Here is a 14,441-nt window from a genome sequence, read left to right on the forward strand (position 1 = left end):
ATCCAACTGATGTCTAACTTTCTATCTCCAACAGAAAATAGGAAGAGACCAAATATTTAAGAATACATTTCAAGGAATCTTCTCTGATCAGAAGATCTGCAAGGACTGTCCTCACAGGTAATGTCACATTTAGTGCATCAGTTACCAAGTCATGTGCTCCCAGAACTATTAAAATATGTAGGTCAAAGTAGCACTGGAAAGTAGATAAATGTCCCTGTGGGCATCATAGCTTTGGTAGCTGTGGGGTAAATGCAGTATTCTTTCCTAAACATATGGGTTTTTTTCCTGCCAGTTGGATAAGTCCTAATCTGTTTTTCTTCTTGAATTTAGGTATGAACGTGAGGAAGCCTTCATGGCTCTCAACCTTGGTGTGACTTCATGTCAAAGCCTGGAAATATCACTGGATCAGTTTGTTAGAGGAGAGGTTCTGGAAGGAAGCAATGCATACTACTGTGAAAAGTGCAAAGAAAAGGTATTGATTCTTAATTTTTGTGAAAGAAGATTCATGTGCAGTTTGTTTTCTAGGCATTACATATTCAAGGAAACCATGCTTAGATGCTGCTCACTCTTGCTACATTGAAGACAAAAGGTTCAATGCCTGTAACTCATGTTATAAACTAAAAATTTAGAGGGATGGCAGGATGATAAAGTTTTTGTTTAAGGAGTTGAGATGTATCCCAGTGATCCTATGGACACCCTGCTTCCCGTGGCTGGATTTTCACTGTGAATCTCTAGAAGGATGCTGCAGGTTGCCTGGGGTGTCAGATAGAGGTGATATTCTTGTTTCTTTTCAAGAGAACTACAGTGAAGCGCACCTGCATTAAGGTCTTGCCAAGCCTGCTGGTGATTCACCTGATGAGATTTGGCTTTGACTGGGAGAGCGGCCGTTCTATTAAATATGATGAACAAATAAGGGTAAGAAAACTTCTCTTCATGCTGCTGCCTTCCCCAGCTACTTTGTGTAGTGGTCTCTCGTTCTTGCTATTTATTTTTCCTTCTTTTCCTCACGTTTTGATGCAGGGATTTTGAGTATGTGTACAGTTACAACATGGTAGTGCTACAGAAAATAAGTGTTTTTCCTTAGAGCTTTCCTTGTTAGCAACGTTCTCAGGGTCCTTTCAGAAAGCAAGGCAAAAAACCTCCTTAAAGAGTTTATTATTTAACATCTGTGTAATAAGCATAAGAAGTTGAAGTTCCATATTTTCCTTCGGTGTTCCCAATGTGGGAAGTATTGATAACATTGTCATAAAATTACAAGAAGCATGTACACCTTGCAATGTCTTGATTAATCCAAAATATCTCTTCAAACAGTTTCCCTGGATGCTGAACATGGAACCTTACACTGTGTCAGGGATGGCTCGTCAGGACTCATCCTCAGAAGTGGGGGAAAATGGCAGGAACACAGACCAGGGAGGAGGAGGCTCCCCCAGGAAGAAAGTTGCCCCTACAGAGAACTACGAGCTCGTTGGTGTGATTGTCCACAGTGGCCAGGCTCATGCAGGGCACTACTACTCCTTCATCAAGGACAGGAGGTAACGGGCAAGAAGGTTCGTGGGGGAGGTTTGAGAGCTGTCTAAAGGCTTCTTGTTCTGGGAAGGTGCATGGAGCCATCCAGAGCTCTACTGGAACCACTCTTGCCTTTCTCAACACCTGTCATGAGGCAATGACACAGTGATATGGAACATCTTAGAATAAAATTCTCCTTAATTCTTACGTACCTTGTATTGCAGCTTGAGGGCTTCCTGTGACACTGAGTTGCAGGTGTTGTGCTTCTCAAAGTTTTAATCAAAGCTATTTTTTAAAATGCAACTTTGACACCAGTTGAACTAAGCTTTTTCCTCTTACTGTCAAAACAAATGTGAGTTCAGACTTGTCATTTCTAGGCTATTCAGAGAGGTTTGTTGTTTTACTGAGACAATCAACTAACTTTGTTTCTGTTGTGTTTCTGTTCTGTTTTGATCACAGAGGATGTGGAAAAGGAAAGTGGTATAAATTTAATGACACCGTTGTTGAAGAATTTGATTTGACAGATGAAACCCTGGAATATGAATGTTTTGGTGGAGAGTATAGACCTAAAGTCTATGATCAATGTAAGCAGAAGTACAGACTGATTTACAGTAGCTTCATATTCCATACTGATTTCAGTAGCAGTAGAGCTTAGTCCTTTATAGGTTTGTTGAGTTACTTGGACTAATAATCCTTCTGAACCATTTTTTCCCTAAAGCCTTCCCTTTACTGAAGGATAGAGCAGTTTGTGTATGGCCTAATATCCATTGAGCTATATTCACTGTTATTCAGCACTCTGTAGACTTAATAGCAGAAATTGAAAAGCAAAATGGCACCCCGTTAATATAGTTTTTAAAAAAACCCAACTAAACATAAAATAGCCCTTATTTTAAGCTAGTGAAAATGACTTCATAGTGTGGCATCATATTGTTGAACTTCAAAATGCTTTAAGGCATTTATTCCAAATACATTTCCAATATTCACTTGTTTCATACTTCAGACAGCTCTAACCACATGTTTTGATCTGACAAATTTATACTGCTGCAGTTCACATTACTTGTACCCCCAGTTTCACTTCCATATAGGAATTGGGAAAGGAACTAAACCTTCAAGGGCCTTCCTGAGCTTTTTATTTTTTTTTTTTTCCCAACAGCAAATCCGTACCCCGACGTGCGCCGGCGCTACTGGAATGCCTACATGCTGTTCTACCAGAGAGTGTCCGAGCAGAACTCTCCTGTCCTACCAAAGAAGAGCAGAGTCAGTGTCGTGCGTCAGGAAGCTGAGGACCTCTCCTTGTAAGTTCCTCTTGTATCAGTTGGAACCCCACAAGCCTGGGAGTTTTGCACTTTCTGTGCTTTCTGACACTGACTCCCAGGGGAACACTGCTTTTTACTTGAGGCCTTGGAGAAGGCTTCCAAATTTGAGTGATAGAGTTAAAATTAGGAATATGTAGTTGAATGGAAGTGTGTTGGTGTCATATGGTGAAGGGTTTGGAGTTTGGGGTTTTTAGAATATAGTAATGGTATGGAACAAGATGGAGGTTCTTGGATATTGTCTCTTCTTCCTTCTTTGTTCCTTCCTTCTTCTTCCTAGTTTCACGTAGTAGTTTTTAGTTGGATGGTTAGTGCTGCAGTGCAGGTCACAGGAGTTTGGTTATTGGGTCAGAAGTATAAATAATACAGATGTTAGCTCTTTATTGGACTATTTAGCTTTAAAAAAACCTTGTAACTAGCTAGATCTACCTCCATTTTACTCACTTTTAGCTGGTAGCTAGAAGTGCTGCAAGAACTCTCTGTACTTTAGATAAGATTTAGTAAACAACTGAGCCTGAACATGAAAAAAATCTGTCTCTTGTGCTTTTATCCTGACTCTATGAGAGTTAGGCAAGAAGAAGATGAAAGAGAAGCCACTAATAAAGTGGTGCAAGAGCAAACCCCGTACAGTATCCATAAAGGTTTCTCTCATTGATATCTAGACCTCTCTCCACAACTAAGAATTGAATAATTCATGTCTAGAAAAACGATGTATTTGCCCTTCTGTTGTTTTGAGTTGGTTTTTAAGCTGCTTGTTTATTACTGTAGTTTCAGCACGTTCAGGCTGACAGCCTCAAGAAATATTCAGGCTGCCATCAAAATTGCCTTAAGATCACTCTGGCTGCACTGGTATTTTATACCTAAACTATAGATTTGTTGTAAGACTTCTTTATTCACATTCAGCTTATTTATATTTCAGATCTGCTCCCTCTTCACCAGAAATTTCTCCCCAGTCATCACCTCGACCCCACAGGCCTAACAGTGACCGTCTCTCCATCTTGACTAAGCTGGTTCGAAAAGGAGAAAAAAAGGGACTCTTTGTGGAGAAAATGCCTGTGCGGATATATCAGGTAAAGAACCATGGAACTGAATTCTGCTCATGTAAAATTTGAGCACATAGTGAGAGAAACATAGTAGCTTTTAAAGGTTACCTTGAAGTAATTCCCTTGTAGCAAAACTAGAAAGCAATTCTGGATTCTGATATAAAGTTACTAACATGCTATTTAGTGATAGCTAAGTTTTGCTGTACCTTTTCCCAAAATTTGCCCATCAGTTCTTTGCTTTGAAGAAACTGCAGGCGGATGAATCAAACATGAGATCTGGCAGCAGTCAGCATGCAGGCAGGGAGAGAACAGCAGAGAAGGTGTTTCATTTGGAGCACACTTGAGAAGGAATGGAGATGATGGCAAATTACAGTGATCCTCAAGTTGTTGAGTTCACAAGAATGTAGAAAGAGGAGGAGCAGTGAAGAGAGCCTGCATCACACACACAGGGAGAATAAACTCTGCAGGCTGTGTCTGGCCCTCCACGTGAGCTGTTTCAGGGCATTCACTGTCACTTTAGGCATTCTTGTATCTGGGATTGTATTATTACAATGAACAGAACTTGGCTCCGATTTACTGAGAGTCTTACAGCAAAATCTCATTTGAAAAAAGAAGGGCTTGGCATTTAAAACCTTATTGTGGCTGCAGCTTGTAATTACACCAGGACTCCTTGCTCTCTGCATCGAAATTTGTTAGGCAAGCCTTTCTGGTTTGAGGGGTGTTCTCTTGACTTGTTTATTAAAAACAAGCAAAAAACAGAATTTATCTGCAATTTCTTCCTTTTCTCCCTTAATGGCCAAATGATTAAATCCCTCATCTGCTGTTTTGTAATATCTTTGAAAGAAAATCGTTGGTTTTATACCAGATCTTCTAAGTCTCTTGTATGTATTTTTCCCTCTGCTGAAGTAGTGATTCAGAAGCAAATAGAGTAAGTTTCACACTGCTTTTCAAACACCACACATTTGCATAAGAGATGAAGATTTAGTTAGAGAAGTGTATTTTGACAACATTTTTAATTTTTTTGCCTTCTTTTACTTTTACAGATGGTGAGAGATGAAAACTTGAAATTTATGAAGAACAGAGATGTATACAGTAGTGACTACTTCAGTTTTGTTCTGTCATTAGCCTCCCTGAATGCTGTAAGTACCTGGATTTTAATCTTAGAGTGTTCAAAGTATGTTGGGTAAAATGGCCACAAAAGCTATTTGGATCAAACCAGGAAAACTGGAAGAGAAGAGCTGACATGGTTTTGCTTTTCCAGACAAGCTATTCCTGGTCTCCAGTAATTTTTGATGCTGATAACATCTGTCTGAAAGCAAACTCCAGCTTCCTTTTCTAGTACTGGGAGAAACATCATTTTGCCCCAGTAAAATTTATTAAATAAACCATACCTTTCATAATGATGTAAACTGAGCTCTAGAGGGACAGAAATCCCTCTCCATATGGAAGGTCCAGAAGTTGGTGTTAATTACCTCAAAGTTGATAGAGTTTAATTGGTAATAGTTTCTTAATTAAGTTTTTCTAAATGGAGTCATAAACAAACAGCATTCATTAAATTTTTGAAATCCACAGATCTAGTTAGCCTTACAGCAAGTTTGCTTCTGTTTTAGCATATTTATAAAGTAGCAGAGTCAGCACTGGGGACTGACTTAGCACAGAAAAATGCTGTGGTTTGTTTTTTCCAAATGAAGCAAATAACTTGAATAGAACATGTTGATGTGTTTAAGAGACAGCATGTGTGCTGCAGACATCCTTCTGCTCTGGAGTAAATTTGATATTTCTTTCAGACTAAGGTAAAGCATCCTTATTATCCCTGCATGGCAAAGGTGAGCTTACAGCTGGCAGTCCAATTCCTCTTCCAAACCTATCTCCGAACCAAGAAGAAACTCAGGTAAGGCAAACAAGAAACACGGTTTAGTTTTGGGAGGTGTTTTTTCCTCCTGGATTACTGATAGCCGTCCCTGTTTTGTTGAAGGGCTGATACAGAAGAATGGATTGCCACCATAGATGCACTGCTCTCCAAAAGCATTGATGCTTGTCAGTGGTTGGTTGAGTATTTCGTTGGGCCAGAGGGCCGGGAGCTTGTAAAGTAAGTCCTGGTAATTCTGTCTGAGGTGTTTTGTGTCTCATGTGTGCATAAAGCTTCCTCTTAACATGATCTGGCCTATACTGATGTATTCCCAAAAAGGTGACTGTGCACATTTTTTAAACAGACGCTTTAGACAATGACTTGGAGTTTTATTTCTAGTATTTTCTCTGTGCAGCTTTCTGAGAATGTTGAAAATCAAATTAGAGGAGGATGCAGGTGATGAATTCAGTGAAGGGACTTGGAATGTGTTTCAGTGTGTGTGGTCAGCCCCACAAGTGGTGGGAAAGGAGAACATGGTGAAAGTGTTGGGGTAAGGTGAGGGAAATACTTACCTGACAAAGATCACAGATAAACTGGAAAGATTTTCTTCTTGCTAAGCTAAGGATCAGCTAATAGGTGCTTTGAAAGCAAATTATGGAGATCTGAAAGAAGTATGTCAGTGTAAAGAAAATGTTACCTTTAATGTGCATGGAATGACAGCATCCTATGAAAGCTTTTTTAATATAAATGAATAATATATTAATAGGGATTGTATAGGCCTTACTACAAGGAGTGTGTGAATGTAAGTTAAAGCTTACCCACAAAAGTACAATACAAAACGTGTCTGGCCTATTAAAATAATAAATGCTAAACACCACATTTAATCTCAGCAGCTGTGTGTACATGTTGATTCCAGTTCTCTTTGCAGCTTCACCTTTTCTCTTGCAGGACTTTCCTCCTGGAATGCAGCGTGAGAGAGGTGCGAGTTGCTGTGGCCACTATCCTTGAAAAAACCCTCGACAGTGCCTTGTTTTATCAGGAGAAGGTCAGTGAGTGTCACCTCCTCTCCAAACATCCCCTTGCTTGCCTCTCCCTGCTGCCTCTTGCTCTGTTTGTAGGCAGAGCTGATCCTGGCTGTGGCTCTTCAGTTCTGGAATAGGTTAATGCTCATCTCTTCCTGCCCAGGAGGTATTTGAAACACTTTGGGTTTTTTTTCCCCACAGTTAAAAACTCTACATCAGTTACTGGAGGTGCTACTTGCTCTACTGGATAAAGATGTACCTGAAAACTGTAAAAACTGTGCTCAGTACTTTTTGCTATTCAATAACTTTGTACAGAAGGTAAGAAAACATTGTTTTTTAATTTAAATTTTAAAAGACAGTAATAAAGCAGCTGGTGATCCTTATTTATAGAAGGGTTTGCAGCACAGTGAAACTCAGTTTTATTAGGAGTAGGCAGGTTGGTTTTGTTTTTTAAATATGGATTAGGATAAAATCACACAAAAATACACCAGCAAAATATACCAATGGAAGATGTCCTTTCCAGCATCTGAATTTTGATTGTCTGTTTTGAAGGACTATATGGGATTGTTCTTAAAATATATATGTATGTATATATATGAAAATCAAGCATTCAGGATTTTTATTCCATGGGGAGCAGAACTGGCTGAATCTACTACTTCTTTTTCTCTATTCTTTTTGCCTTCTTTTTTTTCTTGTAAGACATTTATTGTGCATCTGCTGATTCTTCTCTGGTTTGTGTAATGTGCTGTGTACAATGAGACAGCTCTTTAGCAGTTTACCTTATTGATCTGTGTTGGGTTATTATGGGGATTTTAGGGTGGAAAATGCAGAGTTTAGCCTGTGCATTTTACTTTTGCTCTCTTGAGTACTAATTCTTCTCCTGCACAGAAAGGTAATGTGTTGTTTTTGTTTCACAGCAGGGAATAAGGGCTAGCAGTCTTCTCCTCAGACACTCTGCCCTGAGGCACATGGTCAACTTTCTCCTTGGCCCCAACAGGCAGAGCAATCAGGTACAGTTGTGTTGTGCTGTACTTTGGCCATCTCCATGATTTTTGTGATGTTTAAATTATGAATAAATACTTTTCATGTGGTAGAATAGACAAATCCTTCAATTATTCTCTAAACCTCATGCAAGTGTGAGCACACCTATGTCTAGTTAGCATGGAAATAACTGTTTTGGCAGAAGTGAGCATGATGGTTTTGATAATAATAAAATTTTTGCCCACTCTCAAGTATTGTACCGTGGTGAGGGACTGTAAGAACATTATTTAGGCTTAACGAAGTCGATTAAATAAACCAAAGTTAATTAAATCTGTCCTTGGCTCAAGCAGAACCGCAGGTGGAGTTCAGCACAGGCACGTGAGTTTGGATATCTTCACAACACTGTAGCACTACTTGTCTTGCACTCTGATGTCTCCTCACAAAGAAATGTTGGTAAGAATTGATTTTTTTTGTCTTTTGGTGACTTGGCATTTCAGTTACATTGACTGGGAGTAACTTAATATTAGTGAGGAACAGTAATTTTGAATTTAAGGCAGAAATGGTTGATACAAGTTTGATTACTTCTGATTTTGCTGTAAATATAGTGAGAGCCTATGGCAAACATAGTATTTTAGGGAGATGGAAATATTGATACTAAGAGTTTTGTACCTTCTTCCCTTCCCCACATGCCTAGAAGGTCTTTCCTCATGTGAGTGAGTTGAGCTGTGTTGTTGGCTGAACTGACTCACAGGCTGTGTTTTGTTTAGACTTGTGCTGTCTTTTGTTAATCTAAGGGGAGTATTTAGACTAAGCTACTGAGTAACAAACAATTAAACACTCTCCTAGTTACTTCTTACAAGAGGCAGAAATATCCAAATAAAGATAATAAAAGAATAAGTTAAAATCTTCAGTTCCCTGAAGGAGGAATTTGACATTGTCTTTTAAAATAATAACTTCTGTCTGAGGTTCAAAGCAGTCAAAAATCAAAAGGTAACAGAAGATTTATGAATATTCTGGATATGATCAATGTGCAAGAGTGATTTGGAGTAAAACTAAAGCTCAAGGTATTGATAGTCTATGGGCATTTTGCCTTGACATTCTTGCAGTTCTTTTGTCTGCTGTCACTAAAATAAGTGGCACTTGAGTGTGCAAGAGATTTGTTACTTGGAATGGTAGCACACAAGCTATAAACTAGTTGAGTGTCACAAGGGATTTCATGGTGCCAGATGAGCAGCAGGGTGTTCAAGGTGTGTTAGAACAAACTAATCTATGAGTGGATTGTTTTTGTATTTGCTATTATAGCTCCTGGTCTCTTTAAGCAGCGTCCACCTCTCAGCATCACCGCTTCAGGGCCACTTCTGGCACTCCATGAAGAAGTGGAAGCCTTGCTATTCCTATCTGAGGGAAAACCCTACTTAATGGAGGTATCTGTTCTAAATTCTGCCCTGCTTGAACTTAAAAACTTATCTGATGTATTCCTTTGACATATCGTTTCATGAAAAGTACTGAATATCCAAAAGCAGTGGCTATTTTGAGCCTAAACAAGAAAGCACCTTCAGGTTCTTGACCTCTTCATATTCTAGTGTATCCCTAAGCTTTGGCTTCTGGTTTTGTGCACATTTTGCAAGGACCTATGCAGCTTTTTACCCTGCCAAATGCAGGTGCTAACTTGAATTGATCTGACTTAATGGATGATGCTCGACCAGGCCCTTGCATGGGCATCAGGAGCTGAAGGAGTGCTGTGAGGGCAGGGGTTCAGCCTCCTGGGCTCTGCAGACACTGGGAAAAAGAGCTGCATCCTTCCTGGGAAGGACAAACATGGTGTTACAGATTTATTTTCTGGAGGACAGCTTTGTGTGAAGGGTGTGCTGTGCCCACAGGTGATGCACGCGCTGCGGGAGCTCACGGGGTCGCTGTCGGTGCTCATGGAGATGGTGGTGTACTGCTGCTTCTGCAACGAGCACTTCTCCTTCACTGTGCTGCACTTCATCAAGGTACACACAAAACCAGGACCAGCCTGTCCCATCAGTGTTTCTCACAGCCTTTGGTCATCCCGTGCCTTGTGCGTTTTAACGGCACTGCGGAACAATCAGTACAGTTTGTTGGATTTGGAGGGGGTGTTGGGGTTTAGATTTTTTTTTAGGCTTTTACTGTTTAAATTAATGAATTTTCAGAAATCTGTAAAGCTGTCTTGAAATTCTTTGCTTCAGCAGCATATTTTGCTATCTAAGTAACTTTGTTTCTTACATGCAGACTCAATTGGAAACTGCTCCACCTCATGAACTGAAAAACATATTCCAGTTACTTCATGAGATCTTGGTAGGTGAAGGGTAAAGACTTCTACAGGATAGATTTTGTATTGATGTGTAATTAAAAAAGTTGGGACTGCGTTGGTAATTTCAATATCCACATGTATTTTAATCCTTCAGTTAGAAGTTTTATTACTTCCTAAATTTCTGTCTTGATAATCCAGTGACATGAAACTTCAGAGTCTTTCTTGTTTTGGTTGTGGGGGTGGGTAAAACCATTCCATAGAATAGATGCAGCATCATGCACAACTTAAGTGAGTTGATACTTTTCTTTCCTAACAGGTTATTGAAGACCCATTACAAGTAGAGCGCATCAAATTTGCCTTTGAAACTGAAAATGGATTAATAGGCAAGTAAGCCAGTGGGTGAACACTCCTGTCTCCTACTGACCCTGATGGTGGTGGTGGTTCACTCCATCTCCTGATTCCTAAACCCCCTAAACTGTTCAATTTTTCAGGGACAAAAAACTTGACACGTTTGATTTAACCACTGTCACTACAAAAATGCTCTAAGAAAATCCAAAGTAAGCATTGGAATGTTGTAGTGACAGCAAACTAAAAAGGAATTGAACTGGGAAAGAGAGCTAACTTATTTAAATAAGGGGCAGATATTTGCAATGGGGGGAATTACCATAACAGAGGCACTGTTTGAATTCTGTAACCTTAAAATTAATTTTTATTCCCTGCACATCTCAAGACACTGCTGGTCTTTTTGTTTTGTCAGCATCCTAATTGCCATAAAAAGAAGCTGGTTCAGCACAGCAGGATGCTTGCCCTGCTAACTGCAGTAGAGCCTCACAGTGGGACAGGTGCCTCCCACCTGTTGCTGCTCGTACAAAATATTCTCTCCACTGGATACAGAACTTTACTGAAGTGAAGTTACTGAAGCATTCAAAAGCTACAGAAAAATCCCATGATGAGAGCTTATTTCATGTTTGTCAAGAGAAGCTTTGGTGTGTAAATGGAATGTGGGGTAACACAGAGAGCCCCTCTGATGGGTTAGTGCAGCTCAAGAAGCTCTTTCATGGCTCTTTGGGTGAGGAGCTGCTTCAGATTGTGGCTTTCACCTTCAGTTATTTTGGATTCTGATTTAGTGAGAAGGAATATTTAGCTTTGTTCTTTGTTTCTCTCATCAGTGCTCCTCAGTTTAGTAGTTTCCATGTATAGCTGATGGCAGAGAAGGAAATATGCAGCAGTCTAAGAGAATAGCTGAGTGATTATTTTAATTTCTGGATAAATTGGTCCCAGTTGGACCAATCCTGTGCTGTAACTTGGGCAATACATGACCTTTTTTCCTCTACAGAGGAGAAGTGCAAGTGTTCAATTGGATTTTTATGTTGAAGGATTGGAGAACTGCCCTAAGGTTTGGGAGTGAAAGTTGTATTTTTACCTTGAAGTTTCCTCACAACAGCATTGAACAGCATCCATCACATTGACTAGTTTTAATCCAGGAAAGGGAAATCAGCAAATAATAGGTTTTGGTGGTCCTTAATAGGATGTTTGTGCATAATTTGTAGTACAGCAGTGCTGAAATTTTAATCATCTGCTCTGCTTTAACAGTATTAAAACTGGCAATTTGCAGTTCCCAAACAATTTCTGCCAGCTTTGGAGGTTTCACTACAGTGTTCTTTGCTGACTGCTGTGGACAGAGCAACTTTTGAGTAGCAAATCTGATTGGGGCAGCTCCATGGAAATTTTTGTGCTTCTGCTCAAAGAATTTTGTTAAAGAGGTGGGAATTCATGGTACAGAAAACTTCCTGGTAGGAATGGCCTGGGGTTTTGCCCAAGTCTCCTGTGGATGTTTCATGGCTGTTGAATTCTGCTGTGCTTGTTTATGTGAAGAAGCTTTAAACATTCCTCTGGCTTTGCAAACTTTGATCCAGGTGGAAGCTGGTGATCTGGTTCATTTATGGGGGTTTCAGACAATTTTTTTTTTCCTTCAGACAAATGTAACCATAGTGATTATCTAACATAGAATGGATTATAGGGGAAGAATAACTGCATTAGGGCTGTTTAAAATTCAGGTACTGCATTTGAAAGATCAAAGTGAAAATGCAGCAGTTCTATTTTTAATCCAGTAGATTTGTGGAAGTACTCAAGACTGCCAGCACTTACAGCAGTGTGTTTAACACAAATACTCATGCTAACATCTGTAGAAACAAAATCTATTCCCTAACTTAAAATTTCAGCTTCATCTTTGATTCCAGACTGGCTGGTACATGGAAATGTGGATTGTGGTTTCTAATCCACGTGTTTCTCCCCACAGCCTTGATGCACCACAGCAACCACGTGGACAGCAGCCGTTGCTACCAGTGTGTCAAGTTCCTGGTTACTCTGGCTCAGAAGTGAGTAATGAAGGTTTCAGAGTTTCAGATCCCTGCCTTAGGTCCCTCTGTGATTGTTAAAAAACCTACTACTCCTATTTTTGATCAGTTTTATCCTTTGTTACTGGTGTAAGGTCTTAGTAGTACACGTGCCAGTATGAAGTGAAATCTTTACTGGTTGGTACCTGAAGGGATTTCTCAGGTCACAAATGGTAATTGCTGTTTATAAAGAAAAAAGCCATTCTACAGAGCAGGAGTCTGACATTAACACCAGATAAACACAAGGAAATGGTTCCAGATCTTTGAAATATTATGATTCCTAAATTCTCTTTGTTTAGAACTTAGCATATGTCCCGATAAAGCATAATTCTGAAATACGTGAACCTGTGGGGTAGACTGCTTTGAGCAAATTTTGCTAGGCATTATTGCTCTTGCTAATTCAATTAACAACAGGGCTGTAGAGTTTAAGTCAGTTTGCAGTGATCACAGTGCACACAGAGGGCAACAGTGCAAAAAGAGAGGAGTCTTTGTAATTTTTTTATGTGTTGGCCAGAATGCCTTGTTCCTGACTAATTAATGTAATTTCAATTCCTAAGGTGCCCTACTGCAAAAGATTACTTCAAGGAGAATTCACACCATTGGAGCTGGGCTGTGCAGTGGCTACAGAAAAAGGTAATTTGGCTGTAGCAGGGAAATTGTCACTTGTAAACAACAATAATCATGGATGGATAATCTCCATCCTCTGCATGGCTCTCTGAGATGGCTCTATAAACAAAATACAAACTCCTTCATTTTTTACAAGGACTACTGGGATGCAGCTAAATCTGATGCAATGCCAGAACTTCAGTAACTCCCCACGTGTTTCAGACATAAATGCATTTACAGTGAATAAAACCAAGCGTGAATGGTTGCAGTGATTATTCTCTGCTATGTGGGAAGATTTCAGTGCCACTGTATTCGTGTTGAAAGGCTTCAGTTTTTTTTAAAAAAGCAGTTTTCCATTGCCTGTGTGTTGATGCAGGAGAATGTTTAAATGATTGGATTCCTTACAGAATCATCACAGCTTTGCACAAAGCGCAGCTGTTGACTGATACAGCTTTTCCTCCCACACGTGTAGTGTTTGTTCTTCCCTCTAAACTCAACATAGTTTGACCAACATATCTTTCATAAATACCCAAGGACACTTTGGAAACTTGGAGCTCAGCAGAAGTTGGTTGCTGGTATTCAGATGAGGGGCAGTAACTTTTGTGGTTGCATTTAAAGTGTCCGTGCCCCCCATCTCCAGCTCGCTGCCAGAAGATTCAGGAAGCTTGTTCCAGTCTTACTTCACCCACCATCACAAGTGGTTGAGGCTTTACTCAAGTAAAAATCAAATGGCAAATTTATGGCTTTCTTGGCTTTTTATACAGATGTCTGAACATTACTGGGCTCCCCAGAGTAACGTGTCCAATGAAACATCCACTGCAAAAACCTTCCAGCGCACTATTTCAGCACAGGTATGTGTCAGTCCTGGCAGAGGATGTTAAACTTGCTTGCTTCTTTTCTTGGAAGCATCTTTGGGTTTGGCAGCTTTAGTCACCTTCCCTGGAAGTGTTAAAAAAATATGTGGATACAGCACTTGAGGCCATGGTTTAGTGTTGAATATGGTGGTGGTGCTGGTTTGGCAGTTGGACTCCATGATCTTAAAAGATCTTTTCTAACCTTAATGATTCTGTGATATTTCAATGCATTTGTGATATTTTCTGTGATATTTCTGTTTTTTCTTCAGAAGCTCAGACCCTGTGGTTAACTCTTGAGTGATATTAGTGAATACTCATAATTACCTGTGGTGACTCAGCTGTCTCATGACAGCAGCTATTATTGTTTTAAAACAATAATAAATTTTTTTTTTTAAATAATTGTGAAATGAAGGCCTCACCATGACCCTTGACACTCTCTTGGGCTGTTTCCACCTCAGGACACTCTGGCCTATGCCACAGCCCTGCTGAATGAGAAGGATCAGTCTGGAAGCAGCAATGGGTCAGAAAGCAGCCCTGCCAATGAGAATGGAGAGAGGCACCTGCAGCAGGTAAAATAAGGGCAGATTTACCCTCTG

At 39.9% G+C, this 14,441-nt stretch overlaps 1 protein-coding gene across 2 annotated transcripts in view; it reads left to right on the plus strand.

The window, feature by feature from the left end:
- Positions 1-14,441, plus strand: part of USP24 (ubiquitin specific peptidase 24) — a 61,292-nt gene that overhangs the window by 44,253 nt on the left and 2,598 nt on the right. Inside the window, exons 45-66 of one of the 2 annotated variants that reach the window (XM_014870581.2) lie at positions 35-117; positions 331-472; positions 796-915; positions 1,312-1,532; positions 1,966-2,090; positions 2,660-2,801; positions 3,739-3,889; positions 4,906-5,001; positions 5,650-5,753; positions 5,838-5,951; positions 6,660-6,756; positions 6,935-7,051; positions 7,651-7,743; positions 8,065-8,167; positions 9,017-9,138; positions 9,595-9,708; positions 9,968-10,033; positions 10,306-10,372; positions 12,289-12,367; positions 12,943-13,018; positions 13,756-13,842; positions 14,304-14,414. In XM_014870581.2, the coding sequence (XP_014726067.2) occupies positions 35-117; positions 331-472; positions 796-915; positions 1,312-1,532; positions 1,966-2,090; positions 2,660-2,801; positions 3,739-3,889; positions 4,906-5,001; positions 5,650-5,753; positions 5,838-5,951; positions 6,660-6,756; positions 6,935-7,051; positions 7,651-7,743; positions 8,065-8,167; positions 9,017-9,138; positions 9,595-9,708; positions 9,968-10,033; positions 10,306-10,372; positions 12,289-12,367; positions 12,943-13,018; positions 13,756-13,842; positions 14,304-14,414 (2,430 nt within the window). Of the gene's footprint in view, positions 1-34; positions 118-330; positions 473-795; positions 916-1,311; positions 1,533-1,965; positions 2,091-2,659; positions 2,802-3,738; positions 3,890-4,905; positions 5,002-5,649; positions 5,754-5,837; positions 5,952-6,659; positions 6,757-6,934; positions 7,052-7,650; positions 7,744-8,064; positions 8,168-9,016; positions 9,139-9,594; positions 9,709-9,967; positions 10,034-10,305; positions 10,373-12,288; positions 12,368-12,942; positions 13,019-13,755; positions 13,843-14,303; positions 14,415-14,441 lie in introns of those variants that run through there. The other variant, XR_015805339.1, reaches the window with a different exon arrangement.

The sequence above is a fragment of the Sturnus vulgaris genome, chromosome 9 (assembly GCF_052056855.1).
Source record: "Sturnus vulgaris isolate bStuVul1 chromosome 9, bStuVul1.hap1, whole genome shotgun sequence".
NCBI classification, from domain to species: domain Eukaryota; kingdom Metazoa; phylum Chordata; class Aves; order Passeriformes; family Sturnidae; genus Sturnus; species Sturnus vulgaris.